A 22,758-nucleotide genomic window follows, 5' to 3' on the forward strand; every position below is an offset into this window, starting at 1 on the left:
TGCTTTTATAAAGGCTGGCTCAGGAATGTCACTTTCATGCCATTGCTGCACTCACGAACAAAAGGGCCCTCTGGCTTTGTTCTATTCTTTGTGGAGGTGGAAAGATGGCAACTATTTATTAAAGACTTCATTTCCTTGAAACGCTCTGCTATACCGGTTTCAGGCTTTCCCGGTAGGAGAGGAGGGTCAGCAGGTCCAGCTGGTGTGCTGTGTGTCTTTCACCAATAGTGGTTGATTCACGTTCGTTGCTATCATTGCTCTTTTAAAATGAACCCCCTGCATCCCAGTTCCATCCAGCCAGTTTCCAACTGTTGCATCAGTTCAGGGTCATGGGGGAGCTGGAGCCTATCCCAGCAAGAAATGGGCACAAGGCAGGATGCACCCTGGACAGGATGCCAGTCCATCGCTGGACACACAGACACCACCGACAATTTTCCCACCAGCATGTCTTTGGACTGTGGAGGAATAATAATTGGACCCTTGTAGTCGCTGAGGTTTCACGGCAGAGCAGTCAAGGCTGCAGGGTCTCTGCTGACCCTGCTGGGATATTACCTCTGTGCTCCTGCTGCTCACATCCCTGAGTCGCAGCTACCCGAAGCGAAAGGATTCGCAGAGTCACGCGCTGCTCACAGAACCAGTATGGTGACACTGATTGCACAGCTCTTATCTCCACCGGCAGCCACGCTTCAGTGTTGCTGCTTCTCAGCCGTGAAGCGATGGTTTCACTCATTTGCGGAGAGATAATCGGATGACAGATGTGCACGGTTTGCAAGCATGCATACAACTGCCATGACTTCGCAACTTTCATTTTCCGAAGCACGGCAATCTTTTCATTGTTTTCTGGAGATCTCAACTTTTATTTTATTTCTCTCATTTTCACACTGTACCTTAAACAGGCGCCGTCCTTTGGATGAGACGTAAAACTGAGGTCCTGACTCTCTGTGGCCATTAAAAATCTCAGGGCGTTTCTCAAAAAGAGTAGGGGTGTAACCCCAGTGTCCTGGCCAAATTTCCCATTGTCCCCTACCAATCATGGCATCCTAATAATCCCAATCTATGAATTGGCTTCATTACTCTGCTCTCCTCCCTACTGAGAGCTGGTGTGCGGTGAGCATTCTGGCGCACTATGGCTGTTGTCGCATCATACAGGTGGGGCTGCACACTGGTGGTGGCGGAGGGGAGTCCCCATTACCTCTTAAGCGCCTGAGTGGGGTGTCCAGAAAAGCGCTATATAAGTGTAAGCAATTATTATTATTAAAACGAAAGTTGTTGCAAGCTGCTCAAGAACAAGGACAGGCCTTCAGCTCATCCAATTAAGCAATTAAGGGCTCGAGAGGAAGGACAATATACAGAGCAGCCAGCACGTCTTGACATCTTTGGGTACTGGATGGGAAACCAAAACACTGTGCACACACAGGAGGAACGTACGAAATCCACACAGAAGGCACCAAGGTCTGGAGTTGGAGCCAGGGCCACAGCACTGCTGACCCCTGCACCACTGTGCTGCCCCTGCGCCCCAGCCCTGTCCCTGAAATGGGCCTCACTGCATGTCTGCTCATCCCCACTCAACCAGAGAGGAGAGGATTGTAGCTCCTCAGGCAGCAGTAAGCATCCCAGTCCAGAATGGAGCCCAAGGAACCCAAGAGCTGTTCTCAAAATGAATAAAGACACAAACTTTTTGAAAGGGAATGAAATAGCCCTCAGCCATAAACAATAATAACCTAATAAAAAGTGAAACTATTCAATTACAGTGGAACCAGATTGAAACTGACAGATGACTCATAGGAGAAGAGTCCATCATTCCGTCACTCCACAGCCTGCAAGGTGGAACAGTGAGCTCCGAGCCTGAGCTTTGCTTCTTCAGGAGGATGAGCAGAGTGGCATCTTAGGAACTGAAATGAGCCCACGTTAGCCTCAGGCTTCACTTCCCTCTAAAGGAGAACAAGGTGAGAGGGACGAGAAGAGTGCAGGCACTCTCTTACAGAGAGAGGAAAGAGATCACCAAGATACATTAATGCCCCAGAGTCTGAGCCAATTCACGCACCCCTTGGTAGTTCATGAACAGTCAAGGAGTGATAGAAAATACTTATCGATAACATTGATAATCACTTAACCTTGATCTTCACACAAACACTGAAGAGCTTATATACACCTATTAATACACTATTAAATACAACGTCCTGAATGCCTATTCCGTGATCAAGCACACATTAATGAAAGAAACCAAAAGCTCTGTATTACAGTCTGTCTACTGGAGGTATGTGTACTGGCCAGTACTGTGTTGCTATTACATCTGCACTGGCCAGACATCACTTCCTAAACCGAGTACTTTGATTGGCTGCATCAGTACCAGAGCTCCCATTTGCTTGTTTCAGGTTAAAGAGTGGGTTGCCTACAGCCTCTGAACCAATAAGAGAAAGCACACATTTCTAAATCATTTAATAATTAACCTCCAGACACAGGCAAACCAACCTATCAAATAATATTGAGACTGTGACCAAGTAAACAAAGAGATCACATTTACACAGAGGGCAGTGGGAGTGTGGAACAAGCCTATACCCTGGAGTCTTTCAAAAACTGACTGGATGAGATCCTGGGATTAATAAATTACTCTTAAACTGGCCAAATAGGCCATCTGGCCCTTCTCATTTGTAACTGCTCTTATGTTTTTCTGAAATACTAGTGTTGTGAAAGAGCAGCACAGTGACTCAGTGGTCAGCATTGCTGTGTCTCAGCGCAGGGGCCCTGGGTTCCAGACTTGGGGTGCTGTCAGGGAGAACACACAAGCTCCACACAGTGTTCGGGGGTATCCTGTGGGTTAATTGGCTTCTGAGAAAACTGGCCCAGGTGTGAGCGTTTGAGAGTCCTGCCAAGGACCGGTGACCAATCTAGGGTGTTTCCCACCTTGTGCCTGGTGCTTGCTGGGATTGGCTCCGGCTCCCCCTCACCCTGAATTGGATGAAGTGGTTAGAAAATGAATGGATAGTCTTGTGCATATTCCATTTTTAAGCGTCTATTCTTCAGACCAATACACAAGTACCTGTTTGAAAGGAGAGTATATCAGGATCTGGCCTCTATGTTAATGTCATTATTCTCTTTCACATTCGCCAGCATTTGGAAGACAAACCCACAAATGTTTACGTGCCAGTATCTGATTGTGATGCTGTGAAAATCCCCTAATGACCAGGTAGAGCTCAATAGGAGTGTAGTTACAGTCATGAACAGCAATTTACTTGTTACCCAAGAACCCCCCTGCAGAACACAAGAGCACAGAATGGGGTGTTTACGGGTTTAGTTATGAGGAAGCTGCTACAATTGTTTTCTTTTCAGAAACTAGGTGTAACCTGATTGTTCATGAAAACAAAACAACACCACTTTCATCTGCAGGCGTGGCGCATTTGGAGCATTTGGGTTTCGTGGTGGTTCGGATACTTAGGGCTTACCAGTAACGGGTCCAGATTCTGAAAGGTGATGACCCAGCCAATCCAGCAGGAGGTGTTTCCAACATGGTCCAGGATACAGAAGGAGATGGAGACAAGTGAAAATTGCTCTTGGTACCGACCTGATCCGCTCCGACCCCACTCCTCTCTCCAGTACTGACCTGATCTGGGCCGACGCCGCTCTCCTCTCCAGCCTTAACCTGATCCGGTCCCGCTCCAGCGCCAACCCTGTTCGACCTCTCCAGCACCAGCCCGGCACCACTCAGCTGCAGAGGTTTCTTAGGCCCTCAGACTCGTGCCAGAAGCAGAGGGAAACGAGAGGCGGAGCAGCGGAGAGGAGGGTGATGAAGACGAGCTCTCCTTGCGCCAGGGCAATCGCCTCTAGAGGGCGCTACTCCACTCCCATAAGCCTGCGGGAGGAGTCCCAGCGCTGCCGTTGTTGTGTAGAATCAACCGACACCACAACTAAAACTGAACAGCTGACCAGCAGGGAAAGTTAGACTGATCGTTACAGCTTGATATCCACACACACACACACACACACACACACCGGGATAGACAGTGCACCCCAGAGACACCCTCCTGAACACCGTCAACTGAGAAACAAGGGCTTCCAGTGTTGGGACATGGGAATCGACGTTTAATCTGAGTGAAAAATACAAGACTGATAGAAAAGGCTGGTTTTGCAGGCCAGGCAGCCGCTGGCCAAGAGTCACCGAGACTGGAGTCTGAAACACCGGGACCTGGGCCCACCGCACAGAACTCGGGCCAGCTGAGACACGAGGAGGAGGGGCGGCAGCCTTGTCCCGGAAGAGCAGCACGTGCAGGTGGCGGACACGGGCCCGGACCTGGTCCCGGTCCCAGGCCGGTTCAGTTGCTGTGGACCAGGGTGATGAAGAGGAAGAGAGAGCACAGAGAGATGGCCCCGGTCAGCACGGCCTTCACCAGCAGAGCCGTCCAGCTGCCCAGAGCAAACAGGTGGACAAACAGCCTGTGGGGGAGAGGGAGGGAGAGACCCTCAGCGGTGCTGCGCAGTAACACGATGTTCGAACTTGGACATTTCCCTGCACACCCAGCGGACTAGATAGCCAGCGGCAGTAACGTCCAACCTGCTGCCTGGAGGTTCACAGCATCAGAACTCATCGCAGTGTTTAGGGGACGGAGAGTCCAGACACCCCACTGTATGGGACGCCAGTACGTGCTGGTCCCCACTCCACAGCTGGGTGGACAGAGCAACTGGGCTAAAGGGAACCTGACCCCCCAGCGACTCCCAGTCACTGCTCTGCCTGGCCCCCGCACCGTGACAGCAACCTGAGCACTAAAACCCTGCCTAAGCCTGAGGAGAGGAGAGAGTGACAGGTGGAGGAGGTAGAGAGGGAATGTGGGAACAGAGAGGGGTTCAGGAGGAGAACAGAACTGTACAGGAAGAGGCGGTAGAGGAGGTTTGTGTCCTTAAGGCACATAACAGGACTCCAAGTGTAGCACAGGCCCCGCTGAGTCCAGCTCTGCCCTTGATGACCTACACCTACATGCAAACGAGGTATTCAAGCAGCCCACAGCTCTGCCCACCCATCTCGAAAAACATCCACTGCATTTACGTAAAGAAACGCATCGAGCAAAAGACTTCGTCTGAGGCTGTCTGCGATAATGGACCGTAACAGACAGCCAACCCAAGTTCAGCCTCGGAATCTAAGCCCATTTTTATCAGCTCCTGCATCGAGAAGGGGAGACATGGCGCTTAGAAAAGAGGCTGTGAGGGTCAGCGTGTCAGGCGTCAGGACTCACTCCATCAGGAAGGCCTTGTAGATGGACAGGCCCAGCAACACAGCCACGGGGAGCCTGAAGCTCTTGGGCAGGTCGTAGCGAGTGAACATCCACACCACTGCCGCCATGGCGATGTAGTGCACCTGCAACACACACACACCCCCTGTCAGACAGGCCACCGCCCACCAACGATCTGGGGCATGCCAACTGGATCAGAGGGCGAGGGCTGACGTACCAGGCTGATGTTGGAGTCGAAGCTCATCTGAATGTACTTCCAGTCGAACTCGATCCCGCGAGCGCCAACCCAGAGGGGAATACACCTGCCAGAGGAGGAGGAGCGGAGAGTGAGGAAGGTCTGCACAGCGTGTGGAGGAACTGTGACGCATCAGGACGAAGCCCAGTCAGTCTCTCTCTGGATGTGTGCAGTGGGCAGAGAGGACACACAACCTGACGATCATACAGCTTGACACGAACAGCACCGCTACTCTGAATCTATACAACACAAACAGGGAATCAGCAAGGAGCACCGAGCTCTGTCCACTTACCTGGACATGACCAGCTCCACAGGGAGCACCGAGCTCTGTCCACTTACCTGGACATGACCAGCTCCACAGGGAGCACCGAGCTCTGTCCACTTACCTGGACATGACCAGCTCCACAGGGAGCACCGAGCTCTGTCCACTTACCTGGACATGACCAGCTCCACAGGGAGCACCGAGCTCTGTCCACTTACCTGGACATGACCAGCTCCACAGGTAACACCGAGCTCTATCCACTTACCTGGACATGACCAGCTCGGCGGTGGCCCAGCCCATGGCCGCCACCATGATTTTGTACTCCCCCTTCCCAGCATTCCTGGACATCACGAGGTGGAGTCCCAGCAGGTCAGCCAGGTCCACTGTGGCCTTCATGAACTCCTGGACACAGAGGAAACCCAGACAGACAAAATCCTTTGTTTTGCTGCACCACACCATCAACACAGAGAACATGGTTTCTGTCACAAGAAAGGGCTGGGTGAGTTCCTGGGATCAATAAGTTACTAACTGTACCAAACAGGCCAGATGGCTCCTCTTGTTTCTAACTCTTACAGTCCAATGTGAACAAATCTGAATTTTATACAGTTTTGCACTCATACCCTGTGGGAACGAACCAAACACTGACAAACTGATGGAATTAATTTGACTTTTAGACTGAGGTTTTGACATTTGCAACACTGTAAAATAAAGTCCAGATGAGATGCAGGCCAGCATCATTATTTGAAATCTACTTGAAACTGTTTTTTTTTTTAAATAACCAGAGTAACTCTGCTCTGTACTCACCCCGACGAAGTCATACACACCAGTGCCCCCTTCCCAAGTGGGGAAGAACGTGGCCAGGAACAGCATCTGGAACAGGGAGGTAAGGTTTGAGAGTCAGCAGATCCATACAGGACACCAGTATGGAGAGCAGGGCCTGTGCTACACTTGGCTCCCACTAGGGGGAGACATAGGCTCACACAGACCCTGCAGAGTAGATGAGTCCTGTTATGTCCCTTAAGGACACAAACCTCCTCTACCGCCTCTTCTTGTACAGTTCTGTTCTCCTCCTGAACCCCTCTCTGTTCCCACAATCCCACAGGATGAGAGGAAAACGGACTTGAACTCAAAGCAATCAAGGAGGGAAAGATTGCAGGCGATCTGCGGTCTTACCTTACAGAGCTGTACAAACAGGTAAGTGGCCCCTGCCTGCACACATCTCCAGAAAGCATTATACTCGGACCTGAGAGAGGGACAATGGAGAGGTTAGGAGGTTATTGAGGTTACAGCTCTGCACGCTGCCCTGAAAGGCTTAGTACCCTACATGCCACTGTGTGCAATGCAACACAGGGCACCTCGGTGGCACGATGACTCTGGTTGTCACCACTGCCTCACAGCGGTGGGTCCCCCAGGAGCTATCTGTGTGGAGTTTGCATGTTCTCCCTGTGTTCCAGGTGCTCCGGTTTCTCTCTTCATCCACAGCACAAAATCATGCTGGTGGGTTAACTAGCATCTGTGTAAACTGACCCTGGTGTGGGTGTGTTTGCGTGTTTGTGTCTGTGTGCCCTGACTTGTGCCTGTTGCTTGCTGGGATAGGCTCCAACTCCTCCGTGACGCTAAACTGGATGAAGCAGATAGAGAGATGGATACACCATCTTCAAACTGACATATTTCTAGAATCGCTTGATCACGTTAAGGGACCTGCTCTGTCGATCAGAGGGCTGCCAGCAGGCTCTGCAGTGCACAGCACAGGGTACAAACAGAGCTGCCGGCCTGTCAGAGGTAAGAAGATTACAGCTCTCATCCCGGACGAGCTGCAGGCCGGAGCACAGCCGGATTCTCCTGCCCCCTGGAAATCCTCACAGGGACAGAGCTACTCACTGCAAGGGTGCCAGGTCCCCAAACCACACAACAAGAACTCTGAATAATTGTATATTAATACACACTATTATACTATATGTATAATATGATGAAGCAATACAGCTGCTGTAATGCGCTCAAGGAGGTTATTTGTGCTGTAAGCAGACAGGGATCACTACAGGCAGAGATACTGTTGGGCCTCATAAGAGGAATCATGTTAAAAATCTCTGCCGCCCAGTATGAACGATGCACAGCTGTAGCTTGAAACACTTAAAATGATACATTAGATGACACCTTAAATGATATCTGATTAGGAAAATCGACATATAAACTGACGAATTATAGCTAGACAGGAGAAGACAGGTAAGAAATGAATCTATTATGCTAAGTATTTAATCCAAAACGATTTACAATTTACAGGGTGGTAGTGTAGGATTAGGCCTCTCAACCTAGTCTTACGAGCTCAAAGTCTCTGTCACTAATCCACACCGCGGTTACACTGAGCAGACATACGGACACAGCAAGGTAATGACGAGCCGTGCGGGCAAGCGGACACCACCAATAGCTCGCAAACTGCTCGGTTAATCGCAGTAACGCGACAGACAGCTCTCTTAATGAGACCACATTCATTTGCACGACGTTAATGCAGCTGGAAATTTGATACAAATAGTTCTCGAAAAGAAAATATCACAACGACCGACACCCCTGCAGAGCCTGGAGCTCAGACGAACCGTTACAGTGCAGACGTGTCCACAACTAACCGTTTCACAACGTGCTGAGAAACATTACTCATTAAAAGGGAAACGATTTTGCGATGTAATCTTATTAAAAGTCACCACCACCATTACTGACAAATAATGAGAATAAAAATATACTTACAGTCCGCTGCACTTGTAGGTGATGAAATAGGGAAAATACGCCAGAGCGAAGCAATTTCCAAAATGGAACAACGTCATTGTCGATATATACACCACCCGCGTTAATTAACTCGTTTAGACTGAATTGACAATTGAACTCCGTTAAGAAGACGAACCGTATAAAGATATGGTTGCCCTTCTGGGTAAACACTAAATTCCAAACAAACAGACTAATTTTAAATAAAATGAAAATTATGGCAAACTGCACGACGTCAAGCCTTAATCAGTTAAACACGAACCCAACAGAGCATCAGACTGCGTGAATGTACGATATTTGTCCGGGTAGCAGACGCTAGTGAAGGTTACAACTGTACGGAAAAGTGCTGTCAAGGCGTCGATTGCAAGATACTGTGCATTACGATATACTTCCTAATCAAAATAGTTTTCGCTATAGCTCAACACTGTAATCACACCCCCTTTCCTATTTAGCGATTTCGTTGTCTTTTATAACCTGCCCACACCGATAAAACCGGCAGCACCAAACATTTTTCTTCAGCAATTCATTTATATCCAACACCTCATGACAAACAGAGACTGCGGAAGCAGATCCCTCAATCTAAATGCTCCGGACTCAGTCTAGGGAAACACTGTTCCGCAACTATTGAGTTCCGCCCGTCCATCGATTTCTGTCTGTTGCACGATTAACACTTGGGTTCCTTTAATTTTTAACTACTTCATAACATCTCGTTATGAGAAATGTTTTTTTTTCTGTAGTTAACGATTCTTTTACTCTTCATTACATATTGTAACAACACCTAAATTACACAATGTCGTCTTGATAAAAAGGTCCATTATGTGTATTTGTATAGCAATCTTGCAGCTCCTCACATATGAACTGACCCACCAACACATAGGTGACTCACAGCAGCCAGTTTGCACCAGGAACCCCACCTCACAGTGAGAAATTACTCCAGTTGATAGGAGGTGATTTCAGGGAGGCCAGTTTAGTCAGAACACAACGGAGAACACCCCTGCTCCTAAGAACAGGCCATGTGATCTTCAATAACCATGCAGTCGTGTCTCATTCAGAAACTCCCTACTCCTTCTCTTTGTTGTCTTCCCTTCCATAGTGACCAGGCCCGGCCCAGCCCTGCTTAACTTCCGAGATCTGATTAGATCAATTTATGGTCATGGTGCAATAATTTGGGGTAAGTCTCTTCCTGTGTTTTTTTCCCACTTCCTGAAGACAAGATGTATGGTAAGCACCATAAAGTGAGATTAAAAAAATCATAAGCATTTCTCAGCAAAGCATGCTTAAAGCAATATTTTTTTCACTCGAGTCATTGATGACCGATTTTCAAGGTATGAATGAGCTACTTACAACAAGGCCTGTCTATACCATAGGAAAAAAGTTTATTCTTTTAATAACAAGAAAACAATGACTGTAACATTTTTAAGGGAATCTTCAAAGGACAGTTATGTTCCCCTTTCTTCCCTAAATACCGATCAAGTCCCTTCAGCCTTCTGCCACGAGGCCCCATTCTGCCCTGCTTTTAAGGGTGTAAAAAAATTTGCACAAGTTCTAAAGCTTACTGAACAATACCAGTGCATCCTGAAACTTTATTAACATAAACCACTCCATTTCCTTATAGGTCTGTAGGTCCTCTGCTGTTGATTTTGTAATGTCCTGCTCTCTGGAGAGAGTGGATTTGAGCTGTCTGGGCCAAGCACTACGAGCCCCATCCTCCAGAGACACGCTGGCATTTCTAAATTGCCCAGTTTGGTTCATCTCAATTACTAAACGAGCGCTGGCGCTGGGTGAGAGCATTAAGCGAAGCATGTGATCTTGATGGGCCAAATGGCCTCATCTTGTGCTTCACATGTCCACATTCACATTCAGTGACAGCCTTGAAACTTTAAGCACCATAACAATGAATTCTGAAGCCCCCAGCCCCCTCGCTGTGCAGTTCTTCAAAGTCATCCAAGAACTTCCTGGGACATTGTCATACAAAAGGGACAAAGGTTTCAAAGACAACCAAGGACAAAAGAAAGCAGTCAGACACCACCGCATGGGTTTAGAAGTCAGATTTATTGACATTACCAGATGTTATTTTATGCTTTTCAACACCAAATAATACAGCAACACCCAAATGGAAAGACAACTAGAGCCGGAGCCGAGACTAGAGCTGGCCCGGGCGGGCTGGCAGGACTGGACACTCAGACACACAGACGAACTCAGAGGCACAGCACCTCGAGCAGGGCGGGGGCGTGGGGCCTCATGGCTGCACTACAGGGGAGTCAGACAGCCAGGACGGGCCGCAGAGGGGGTGCAGCGGGTTGGTCCTGCGCCTCTGTCTTTCGGTGAAGTGCCAACAGGGGGATTTACTCCTTGGAATGCATGTAGGTCAGCAGATCGGCCACACGGGTGCTGTAGCCAAACTCATTGTCATACCTGAAGAAAGAGGAGGGGGGAAAAAGATTAGCAAAGCAGCTGGAAGACAACGCCGAGCAGCAGGTCCCGGAGGGGCGGGACACAGGGGCCGGCCCTCACCAGGAAATGAGCTTGACGAAGTTGTCGTTCAGGGAGATGCCGGCGCCGGCATCGAAGATGGAGGAGTGCGTGTCTCCAACGAAGTCTGAGGAGACGACCTGCAGAAAGAGTTACACAACAGACGGTCAGAGACAAGAACACAGCGAAGGGGAAGCCTATCTGTGCAGTGCTCTGAAAAGCCCTCCTATAATATCCACACGATCTGCAGTTGCCCACAATGCCCTAACCCAGGCTCCACCAACACTTAATCCTGCTAGTCAAATACCGACAATGGAGTGCTCCCCCTGGTGGACAGGACATGCAACAGGTGGCAGATTTGCCAAGCCTTCCATCGTCTGTTTTAGCAGGCAGACAAGCCCCCACATAAATAAGCAGGTCCTGGTTGGAAAACTAGTTGTGTGAGAATGTTAGTCAGACTACAGCCATTGTTTGAAGTTCCTTATCTGTGTTTTCTGTAGAATCACTGCTGGCCAGGTTTAAATCCGGCTCCTTCTGGAAAGACAACCAAGTGAAAACCAGCCTGACGCCGCCAGACGGCAGCCCATCTCACCGAGTCCTCGGTGTATCCCAGGATGCCCTTCAGGGGGCCCTCGGACGCCTTCTTCACGGCCTCCTTGATCTCAGCATAGCTGGCAGAACGGGACAGGCGGCAGGTCAGGTCGACCACAGACACGTCGGCCACGGGGACACGGAACGCCATGCCGGTCAGCTTCCTGCGGGAGGGAGGGGGAGACAAGGGGGTACCGTCAAGCACCTGTTTGCCTCGAGGGGATCACACTTGAGCCGCAGCAAAGACCCAGGCCACCTGTCCACCTTGAGCCCAAAAAACTTCAAGATGTTCAAGCAAAGCGATAGCCCCCCAGCCCGGAATCTCCAGCGGGAGACCAGGACAGCTGCTGCGGCTCTCATCCCGAGAAAGTCAGGACACGGCGCTTCCAAACTCCCCGAGAGCCACACAGCTTGCCCCCTCCTCGCCTGCAGCTCCCACGGCAGGATGCAGGACGGACACAGCTCGCCAGCGGATCCTGCGCACTCCCGGGTACCCCAGTAAGCCAGCGGGGTCTCCCCAGGAACACCCCGTCCGGTCTTGAGCTCGTCAGCGCTCTGGGCCGGTCGGAAGCTGCCCCTTCGGGAGGCTCCGGTCTCGGCTCTCAGGCACCAGAGCACTAGGATCCTCACGATCGTGACACCCGGCTCCCGGCTCTTCCCTCCTCCCAACACTCACCCGTTGAGCTCGGGGATGACCTTGCCCACAGCCTTGGCAGCCCCAGTGGATGCTGGGATGATGTTCTGGTGGGCGCCTCTGCCGTCACGCCAGGCTTTGGCCGAGGGGCCGTCCACGGTCTTCTGGGTCGCGGTGTAGGCGTGCACCGTGGTCTGGCGAGAGAGACACCAGGGTTGTGTCCAGCGGGACTCCTATAACCACACATCACCACCTCCCTCCTGAAGAGTACAGCCCTCCCTCCCCCTCCCTCCCGCAGGAAGCTGAGGTCCTGGGAACATTCCATTAGCACACCAGCTTCCTGCACCACAGCCCGATCCCAAGTATCGCACCAGGCCAGCCTCCATGAACGGCTGGTGTTGGGCCCACTGCATCCTGCGTTTTGCGTTGTTAAGATGGAGAGCTCGGGCCTCAGAGCTGGAAGAGATCCGATTGGTCAGATCGGACTGCTGTCCTCACCATGAGCGCCTCCTCGATACCGAAGTTGTCGTGGATGACCTTGGCCAGGGGCGCCAGGCAGTTCGTGGTGCAGGAGGCGTTGCTGTGGAGGAGAGGAGACCGTCGGCATGCAGGACGAGACTCGATGACACTACAGGAAGGCAACTGTTTCGGCACCAAGGCAACGGTTCCAGCTCTGGTCTCACCTGACGATGGTCATGCTGGAAGGGTCGTATTTGTCCTCGTTGACGCCCATCACGAACATGGGGGCGTCAGGGGAGGGAGCAGACACCACCACGCGCTTGGCGCCGCCCTGCAGGTGAGCCTGGGAGGTGGCGAGAGCAACACATTAGCACTTGCACTAATTATATCCTCAGTATTTTCAAATCAGGGCATTCCTGAACACAGCTGCATGACTAACTGTGGTCCTGTGGTCAAGAGACTCGAAGCGTCCAGTTTTAAGCCACTATATAAACTCAGATCTTTGTATTACTCATCTCTGCAAATCCAGAATAGCAGCTCCTTTGCCACCTTAACAACTTTATACTGCACTGAAACCCCCAGTAAGTTACCACCCCCCCACACCACCCGTGCCTGCGCCAACACTCACAGAAGCCTTCTCGATGCTGAGGAAGACTCCGGTCGACTCCACCACGTACAGGGCTCCGCAGTTGCCCCAGGGGATCTCTGCAGGCTTCATACTGAGGGAACAGACAGGCGAGACGGTCAGACAGTCGCTCATCGACAGCGGAGCAGACAGCCAGTGCTGACCACGCAGTCTAGGGGGGAGGGGTCACCCAGTGCTGACCACGCAGTCTGGGGGGGAGGGGTCACCCCGTCCGCCCCTGGGCCCCACTTTGTTGTTCTTGGAGCTTTATGCCAGGCGGCACCGTGGCGCCAGCTCTGAAAACACAGAACAGTACCGCACACCCTCCCCCTCCCCCTCCAGTCTCCAGCCGAGCGGAAGAGGACACGCAGCCCGACCCCCGACCCCCAGCCGGCCACGCACCACTGGAAGACAGAGATGACGTGGTCGTCCACCACCAGCTTCCCGCCCTCAGCGCGCACGTCCCCGGAGTAGCGGCCGTGAGTGGAGTCGTACTTGAACATGTAGACCTGCAGGGGGCGGCAGAGCGCGAGAGGAGAGAAACGGGTTTAAACACGGATCACGGAATATCCCACAGGAGTGCAGCGGTCCCTGGATCTGTTCCCAATTCTGGCTGGGCAATAACCCGGCTCCCCCCCTCCGTACAGAGCCAGCCAGATGTGCACAGCAAGCACCCCCCAAGTCCCAATTCCAGCAGTCCCGGCTCGTACCATGTACTGGAGGTCGATGAAGGGGTCGTTGATGGCCGTCACCTTGATGCCCTTCTGCAGGCACGCCCTGAGGACCAGGCGGCCGATACGGCCGAATCTGCAGTGAGAGAAGGAAGGGTGAGGAACAGCTGCAGAAACACCGATTCACAGCTCAACACATTGTGACCGTTCTGCAGATGTGCTTGTCTAGGGTCACTTGAAAAAGGAAGGAAAAAAAATACATGAGTCTTTAATCCCCATCCTCAGCATCTGTGTCAGAGGCAGTTTAGTGTCTGTGTTCGGGGGGGAGGGGACTTCCAGCAGACTCTCTGAGCCACACGTCTGTCGCTGCCTCTCCAGCAGTAAAGCCCTGGGAACTGTTAACCTCTGGGCAGGATCTGATCCCAGCGAAGCAGGCAGCACTCAGATCACCCCCCCTCGCTCTCCACAAGCCTGTTCACGGACGCTGTGCCAGCCCTGGTGGGCGGAGGGATTGGGCACAGGAACCAGCACAACCCCCCGGAGAGGAGAGAGCCAAGTCCCAGAAACTCAGCCAGGACAAGTGGGAGGCAGATCTGGAAGCTCGCCAATTTCATTCTTTAGGAAAAGAAAACTGCAGTTTTCTGGAAAAATTGCTTAGAAAATAAAGATGGAAGGGCTTACCCATTGATTCCAACACACAGGTCTGACATGGTTGTTGTTTAGTAGGATGTGGTGCTGAGCCTGCAGAGAGAGAAAGAAAACCTTGAGAACGATCAGCATCATGACTTCAACCACCCACCAAATTTGCCCTAGTTTTTACATCTTTATTCACAGTTTGTGCCATCCTGTGTCAGAGGTACTTTAAAGTTCATACACTTATTTTCAGGGTGGAAGGCAAAAAAAAACAAACTGTAGCAGCACAGTGGCTTCAGCACAGCCATTTACACAACAGGCTCATCTCGAAGCCAAAGCCGCAGCCCAAGGCCCGCTTCAACATCCAGCCCCAGCCAAGGGGCCCAGTAGGAAGCACGCAAGTCCACACAGGAAGTCCCTGGCTCAGATGTTCCCCCCGCGATGGAGGGGAGTTCCAGAACCGCCCAGCCCGGCCCAGCGCTCTGAAACCACGAGGAACCCACAGGAGCTGCCCTCGTAAACCCAGCACAGTTATCGTTGGCGAAACCTGTCGCCTTACAGCTTGGAAGGCAGCCGAAAGCCAGCGAACGGCTGCTGCTGAAGAAAGAGGCGGGAAGGAGAAAAACAAGTAGTGCAGAAGAAGAAAGATATTTTGGAATCCTACCAACTGAACTGCTCGGCCCTCACTCTCCTTATAAGGTCAGCCTCTGAGCGAAAAAGGAGCAGGAGAGACATCAAGTAAGATTTAAGAACTTTGCAGACAGCTCTGAGCAGGAAGTTGAGGCTACAAGATAGAGCACTTCCCCTCCAAGCTGACTGCTGCAGAGAAGAAAAAAAAGCCAAGCACTTCCCAGTTAACAGGCCATCTCAGGCAGAGGTTATGTGGGTCGAGCCCAGGGCACTCAGGCACAGCCCCCCATCCTTAAAACCTTTTTCCACCCCCTTCAAAAAATATCAGACCAAGTACAACTCGATCAGATCTCCCTACCTGCTGAGTGGTAAAAAAGATTAAATCAATAGGTCATTTGCAAGATCATGTGTTTTTTTGTGCACTTGTTATCTCTCCTGGTTTCCCTTTCGTGTCCATGAAGTGGTGTCACTACTGCATGCTCCAGGTGGGATCTGATTTCACCAGTTACCCTTTACTGTGTTTTACTGTGGTACACTCCTGTAAAGGGGAGGAGTGTGGGTTTCAGCAATGAAATGAGAAGTTGAGCAAATTCCTCAACTGTAACAAGAATATGGTTCAAATACCGACAAGGAGACTCCTTTCACACACTCGAGGGTTGAGCAAGACACAGTTGCACAAGCACCAAGCCTGGCTTCTGCCCCAGCCCAAGACCTGCAGGACGCTGGCCTTCGGGAGTCAGGTACCAGGAGCACAGGAAAGGAGAAACATCACCTTTAAAACCTCCCGAATCTTGAATCTCCCGGCCACTGCCTCTTTAACGAAGATCTGCCTTGAGTCTCATTTCAGGCTGCGACGCCAAACAGCTGGGGGCACGACAGTTTTGAGAAAGAGAGCAGCTCTGCTAGTGCTGCTCGAGGAGCTTCAATTTAAAAAAAAAATTCCTTAAAGCTCCTGGGTGCAGCCAGGCCAGAGTCAGCAGGGATAAGAGACAAAAACCTCTTTACACAGCAAGGCTTAAAGTAAGGAGAGGGCCTGGCCTGGCACAGCTGTAGACAAGGCACACTTGCCAATGGCAGCCTGTCCCTGCCTAGTCACTGAAAAGGCTAACGAGCACGAAACACCCAGACCCTCCTGCCCAGAGCAGCAGGATTTTCACTGCACAGGCTCGCAGACCCCCGTGCCCACGGGTCCTCGTTCTGAGGGGGGAGGGGTTCTGCCGCAGGGCACGACACCAATGGCCACCAAACCAACCAAAAATGATAACGGAATCGCTCTCCGCTTGCCCTGCCTGAGCTGGTCTGTCCTCACTGTCCTCATGGGGGTTTCAGACAAGGGCGAACGATCTCGGAGGCTCACAAGCTCGGGAGGGATGGCTCTGCCAGTCAGCGACAGTCTGGGCCCTGCAGGCACTACAGTGTAAAACAGACTTTACGGTCACCAACCATCATCTGGCATTCATTCACAGTTGCAGACACTTTCACACCCAGCAGCTCTAGAGCAGTAGTGGAGTCTCCTCTCTCGGTCCCGCACCAAAGGGGTTCCAGTCCTGGAGGCCCACACGCCTGTCTGGTTTCTGTTGCAGACAGGCTCTCTGCTACACTGAACCCGTAACAGACTTACCCAGATTAACTTCAACTGGCTGACTGTTTTCAGCTCTTAAACTAGCGGATGGATGCCTTCTATCTGCTGCAATTACAGTTCTCTACTCACAGTGTTCCAATTAAGAAGCTAAAGTTCAATTAAGACTTTAATTAAGTAATTAAGCAGAATACCAGCAGGTGTGTGCTGCTCTGCAGTAGGGTATTCCTAAAGTCTAGAGACACGTGCTCGATAATTGAATAATACATTCGAGACCTGCAGACCTTGAAGCCTGTAGAACACCTGGACTGGTTCCAAACAATCATTAAATTTAACATTTAATCTTCTTAGTTGTTTGCAGTTGTCCCGTGTCTTCAGAGCTCTGACTTAATGGTGCCCTAGAAAATTCACTGAATGGACTGCAGGTCTGTGGTCACAGCTCTGGCCTCCCAATTCAAAGTTCAGGGATCCAAATTCACATAATCAGCCAATTAGTACCTTCTATCGACCCTTCCACTAAATTGCCAACTGATCAGTCACACGCTTAATTAGGAGATGCTTAATGTACTCGCCAGATCGTAATTTTTTTTTACCAATTAAGGCTACAGAAAAACAAATCTGCAGGACTTGGGGAGTCAGAAGTAAGAAAAATAAGGAATCCAGACAGTTATCCTGGAAAAAGCAGGTGAGGACTCAAATCACAGCAAGATGGACTGAAGGTGCCCTTAAAACCTAAAGCTTAAAATATCGGGGAACCTTCATTCCTGTCTGCTGAGCGGATGATCTGGGTGAACAGTCATACAGACACCCCCTCTCGCCAGGAGCCGCTTCCTCAACGTGCCCCTAGGGGTCCTGTCTGGAGCTCAAAGTCATTTCAAGACCCTTCCAGAACCACCAGCTCCCTCCAGTCCGACCTGCCTTCTGGCACCACCCGCCTGGCCCAGTCCCCCCCCAGTCCTGCTGTTGTCTGCGTCAGGCCCTGCACAGCTCAGGATGGGCTGGGTTCTCCTATCAGCGCCTAGGCCAGCACACACACACGCACACACGTGCTCTGGCTGCACAATGCAACTCTCCGCATCAGCAGGAATTCAAGGGCTTGTCCTTGCAGCAGGACTCTGCACAAATCCTCTTATTCTCCATGTCACTGCCTCTGTGCAAAAGCAGAGGGGATTAGAGCTGGCAGGAGACACGGACCAGCAACCTCATCTCACCCCCCCACAACATCCCACCTTCCTGCATCATCGCTGGAAGGAGATCCCCCCCCAACAGATGAGCCAATGACAGCGCAGGGGCAGCCCAGGCATTCTGCTCATATCACCCGGAAAAAACACACCGAGCTGCGGCTGCTTTCCAGGGAAAAGGCCGGGTCCCCCACTGCCGTCGGAGAATGGGGTTCCCTCTCCGGCCCCGAAACGTTCTCAGACGCCTCTTGCTGTTTTCGCCGGTGCGACTGGCCAAAGGCAACATGCGAAATGGGGACGCAGGGCAGATCCGGGGCTTTGCAGGGGCAGTTCTGGTGAACGTACCCCACTGTGAAGCCCCGAGTGAGCGAGCCCGCAGGGCAGCACAAACAGGCTCAAGGACGAGAGCAGCAGCCTGTTTCAGCGAAGCCAGGCAGCCGCAGACACGGGTCTGTTCCTACATAACCCATATCGATGGGGCCCCCTGGTGGCAGAGGTATATTACACCTGCGTGTTCCACCAGTGGGGCAGTAGCAGTGGGTGGGATGTTTCCTTTCATCTATTCAAGAAATCTAAGGGGCCGGTTTTCCAGCCCCCCCGCCTGCTTACAGAAGCACAAATCGCCCCAGGAAGCCTTCTGCCCGACTTCCTCACTACAGAGCCCAACTAATTATTCGCTCAACGGAACCAATTGAGCCTCTATCCCTCCCCCCTCCCCATAGTTCCTGGCAATTTCAAGAGCGAACAACACCTGCAGGGCTGCTGGCCGACAGACGGGCCCGTTCTCACTGGGCTGCTGCCCGAGTCAGAAACCTGCCCAGAGCCTCCAGGATACAGCGCCACCCGCTGCGCGGTCAGTCCAGGAGGCTCTGGCCGGCGCGGGGCTCAGATCGTCAGCGATTCCTCCGGGCCTGTGGTTGGGCTGCCCTCACTATCCTGTCATTTTCGGTTCAGGAACAGTTAACAACTACTCCCTCTACACAACATCCTCGGAGCAGGAAAGGTCTCGTTACTGCAAGCCTTCGTGCAAATAAGCAACAGGGCCAGGCTGGACTGAAAACCAGGAGTCCGATCCTCGGGCAACCTCTGTTCCGAGCTGCTAACACCAACAAACTCCAGGTTATACTCCCTGTGTATCCATCACGTTCCCATTGCCCGTCAAAATCAAATCCACAACTCCCCAAAGAATCACCAAAAGTGCCTCAGAGAAACTCATTTACGCCTGAACTACTGAATCAAGCGTGCAGGTATCCAGATTGCATCCATACTGCGCTACAGAGCTCACAGCACTACAATATCCTTTTTGAAAGTCTGTTACTAACCCCCCCCCCCCCCCCCCCCCACAGCCTGTGGATTCTGAGGAGAGCAGTAACCGCCAGTTCAAGACTGGACAGGTTCCTGGAGTGCGGGGGGCGGGGAGGAGCTGGAGAACAAGCAGCAGGAAGGAAAGAGCAGAGGGAGGAGCCATTTTGTGCCAGAGCTAGCTGCTGCATCATCCAGCCATTTTCCTCTCCAGGACCTGTTCTTCCTCAGATCAAAAGCTCCAATAAAACGTCAAAAACACCCGCAGCTGCACGCAGGAGCACTTAGGGAAGCTCAGAGGGATGCGAGACCAGCCCGATTTCACAGCCCTGAGTCTAACAGCACAGATCCTCAGCGCTCCCTCTCTTCTCCACTCCGGGGGGATACAGATCCCCGAGATCCTCACCCCTCATCACTCCCCAAGTCCACATCCCTGTACGACACAACACCCCAACCCATGGGTGCCGAGAGACTGGCTCCCCACTACGGAAGTGTCACCTTGGGGCTACCTGGGAATGAGGTCAGTCAGACATCATAAGCATCAAGAGGTTTTTAGTTCAAAACGTATTTCCTACATGGTTCTCAGAATAACACACTATTAGGGTGAACCCCTGTCTGAGATAACTGGAAAAGCCAACTGTCTGTTCTCTCCTACAGCGTTTTATTGGAGTTGGGAGATTAAGCCAAGCTTTGCACGTTTTGCACAGGAGATCCTGCAGCAGGTAAATCATCCATAAATCACCCAAATGCCCAACTTTAAACAGAGACACAATAAACACGATTTAAAGTGCAGCTGCAAGACTCGTTAACACTGTGGCTGCCTTTGGCAAAGAGCACCCTTGAGAAGAGCTCACACACAGACACCCCCCCCCAACGAGACACTGCGTCTGCCTGGCTCTGCACCAGCACTGCGGCAGGACGCGCTGACCCACACACGCACCCCCGGGGCGGGTGTCCCTGCCTGATCCCCCCCTCCTGATCCCAGCCCCCGTGAAGGACTTCTGAGAGCAAGAGCCCTCGTGATCAGTGCGCAGTTAGGAAAACTCCCCAGATCGGGAAGCCAGAACACTGCAGGGCCGCAGACAACATCTCCAAATCCCCGGAACTCAGGCAGGAAGAACCAGAGAAGCAGGAGGAAGCCCGTGCACGTCAGTCAGGCGAGAGGACAGCACAGGCCGCTGGCTCAGGAAGGCTTAAAAACGGACGGTGCTCTGAATTATGGGATCCAGAGGGCAAAACATCTCCGCGATGCCTTTTCCGTAGGGAGGAATAAAGTGGAAGAGGATCTAATCAGGCATTTGCACCTGCCGTGTGCATGAGTCCAGGAATAAGAATATGAGCTCCAGCACCTCAGAGACATTTCACTCCCTTACTGTTTTTACAGTTTGAGACAGCACAGCTCAACGTGAACTGTAGTGATCAAGCACTGGACTGCAGACCTTGGCAATATTTCAGAACGTGTTACCTACAGCACGAACCCATCACACGGCAGCTCACAGCGAGCCATTAGTGCTGCGCCGGTGCTTATCCCACCAGTCAGAGTCCGCCAGGGACCACGGTCCTTCGGTACCTCAACAGTAAGACACAGCCCTAGTGCCCGCCATGCATGTTGGCCAGCGAAGCTGCCGTGGCCCGTTACGGGAAACCACGAACGTTATTAACTCGCATCGCGCCCCCACTGCCACTCGCGACAGCGGCGTGAAGCCAGCAGCGGGAGGCCCCGCCCTGCCCCGGGAGGGGGGGGGCGGACACGGAAGTCATACGAGCACATTCACCGGCGGCAGGAATGAGTAAGGACACGGCCCACGGGGCTGTCCCGCGTGTACGCATGAGTCACCCCCCCCCCGGGAGAGCCGCTACCAGCCGGCCGGCACGTCCGCCCGGCGCCCCACACACGGGCCCGCTCAGGGTGCAAACGCTCACCGCGCTTGATTAAATTATTGAATCAAGAAAAATTTAATAATTTAAAGTTTCTTTTTCCCCCTATTCACATTTAGACGATCCGAGTCCGAGGTTCATTCATTCCGAAACAGGCGGTACTTTTTTGGTTTCAAGCCAAGGGGAGTCCCGGGCACCGCGACTCATTCACGCTTCTGAAAATGACGAGGAAGAGGAGGAGGAAGGCGGGGGGGGTCACCACCGACACGCGCACCCCGGGCCCTCACTCAGCGCGAGTCTCATTAGGCCTCGTGAAAGCGGACCGGACCGGGGCAGGTGGCGAGTCCGGCCGGACCGAGCGACCCCTCCGCTCACAGGGGTCAGAGATGACCGTTTACTGACCGGTACTGCCGGCGGGCAGCAGGGGCACTGCGGAGAGTCATTGTAAGGATAGAGTAGTACTTGCACGGAAAATTACCTCACGCACGCACACACAGACACACACACTCACACAGACACACACTCACACACCACCCCGGTGCTGAATTAGCCGGGATGCTTCGCTCGCCGCCATTGAGGCCAGTGTCGGCTGAGACGCACAGGCGCCCCTCGATGTCGTCTGCCGCGTGCTCTTGTGAAAGAGGGGTGTTGTGCCCGGGGGTTCATCCCCCAAGAGAGCCCCACACTGACCACACTGCCCACCCGGGCTCGCTCGGCCGCACGCCGTGACGCAGCAGCCTCCCTCGCCGGCCAGAGCGCCGGACAGGCTCGCCTGGAGGCACGGCCGGCCGCCTGTCCACGCCGGGGAGCCGCTGCGGTGTCACCCCGACTCCCCGCGAGCAGGATGGAGGGGAGCGCTCGCCTGCCGCCCGGGCGGCCGCGACCGACGAGCCGCTGATTTCATGCTGAATTACATTTCATTAGCTTTATATGCAAATTCAATATTTGATTCATTAAATAAAAAAACAAAGCATCGGAGGGCGTACTTCTGCGTGCTTTCAAGGTTATATCACTTCCTTTTGAAACGGGAGCATCTCTTCCCCATTAAGCCCAAGTGCGACAGGCGCCCTCACTTCTCCCCACCCCGCAGTCCACACCTATGCAGAACAGGTGCTCTAATTCCGCGACACCGCCTTTAGGCATCCTTTTCTTGCGCCTTTCGGGAGATTAAGGAGAAAACCGAAACCCCTCCCCCCTCTCTTACCTTCCTCCTCCGATGCTGCAGTGTGTCTGCGGGTCTCCGCCTCTCGCATCCAGCATTTATACCGGGCACGCGCCACTTCAGCCAGGCCGGGCCCGGGTTGCCATGGAAACGCCGCAACGTCACTGTTACAGAGGGAAGGAGGGAGGAGAAGGACGGGGCTGAAAGGCAGCACCAGAGGACTGTCACGGCTGCTATGGAAACCCCGGCCCGGCCTCGAGGGGAATGAGTGACACGCGCGGGCCTTCCGCGTTCCGCACACGTGCAGGGCAACGCATCGCACCGGCGCCGGAGAGCACAGCGGGCTGCATGCTGTGCCGCAGAACAAGGGGGCTGTCGAACCGGCAAGTCAAGCCTGCTGCAGCACTGAGGAAGATTGCCTACAGATTCGCAATTTCCCGTTGCTCAACGTCATTACGTAAGACTGAC

At 52.5% G+C, this 22,758-nt stretch overlaps 2 protein-coding genes across 2 annotated transcripts; both read right to left on the reverse strand.

Moving 5' to 3' along the window:
- Positions 1–4,059: 4,059 nt before the first annotated feature.
- On the reverse strand, positions 4,060–9,070 carry tmem147 (transmembrane protein 147). Its single transcript, XM_088905209.1, has 7 exons — positions 8,459–9,070; positions 6,893–6,962; positions 6,524–6,589; positions 5,985–6,121; positions 5,440–5,524; positions 5,226–5,347; positions 4,060–4,431 (listed from the first exon to the last, which is right to left on the reverse strand). Exons 1-7 carry the CDS (start codon positions 8,533–8,535, stop codon positions 4,311–4,313), a joined length of 678 nt encoding a protein of 225 aa, XP_088761335.1. The 5' UTR covers positions 8,536–9,070; the 3' UTR covers positions 4,060–4,310.
- Positions 9,071–10,506: 1,436 nt separating this feature from the next.
- On the reverse strand, positions 10,507–22,698 carry gapdhs (glyceraldehyde-3-phosphate dehydrogenase, spermatogenic). Its single transcript, XM_088905204.1, has 11 exons — positions 22,333–22,698; positions 14,607–14,666; positions 13,965–14,061; positions 13,657–13,763; positions 13,258–13,348; positions 12,854–12,972; positions 12,669–12,750; positions 12,213–12,364; positions 11,538–11,700; positions 10,988–11,085; positions 10,507–10,888 (listed from the first exon to the last, which is right to left on the reverse strand). The coding sequence occupies exons 2-11, from the start codon at positions 14,633–14,635 to the stop codon at positions 10,819–10,821; spliced, it is 1,008 nt and encodes a 335-aa protein (XP_088761330.1). The 5' UTR covers positions 14,636–14,666; positions 22,333–22,698; the 3' UTR covers positions 10,507–10,818.
- Positions 22,699–22,758: the final 60 nt, after the last annotated feature.

Source organism: Atractosteus spatula, chromosome 25 (genome assembly GCF_055471065.1).
Source record: "Atractosteus spatula isolate fAtrSpa1 chromosome 25, fAtrSpa1.hap1, whole genome shotgun sequence".
NCBI classification, from domain to species: Eukaryota; Metazoa; Chordata; class Actinopteri; order Semionotiformes; family Lepisosteidae; genus Atractosteus; species Atractosteus spatula.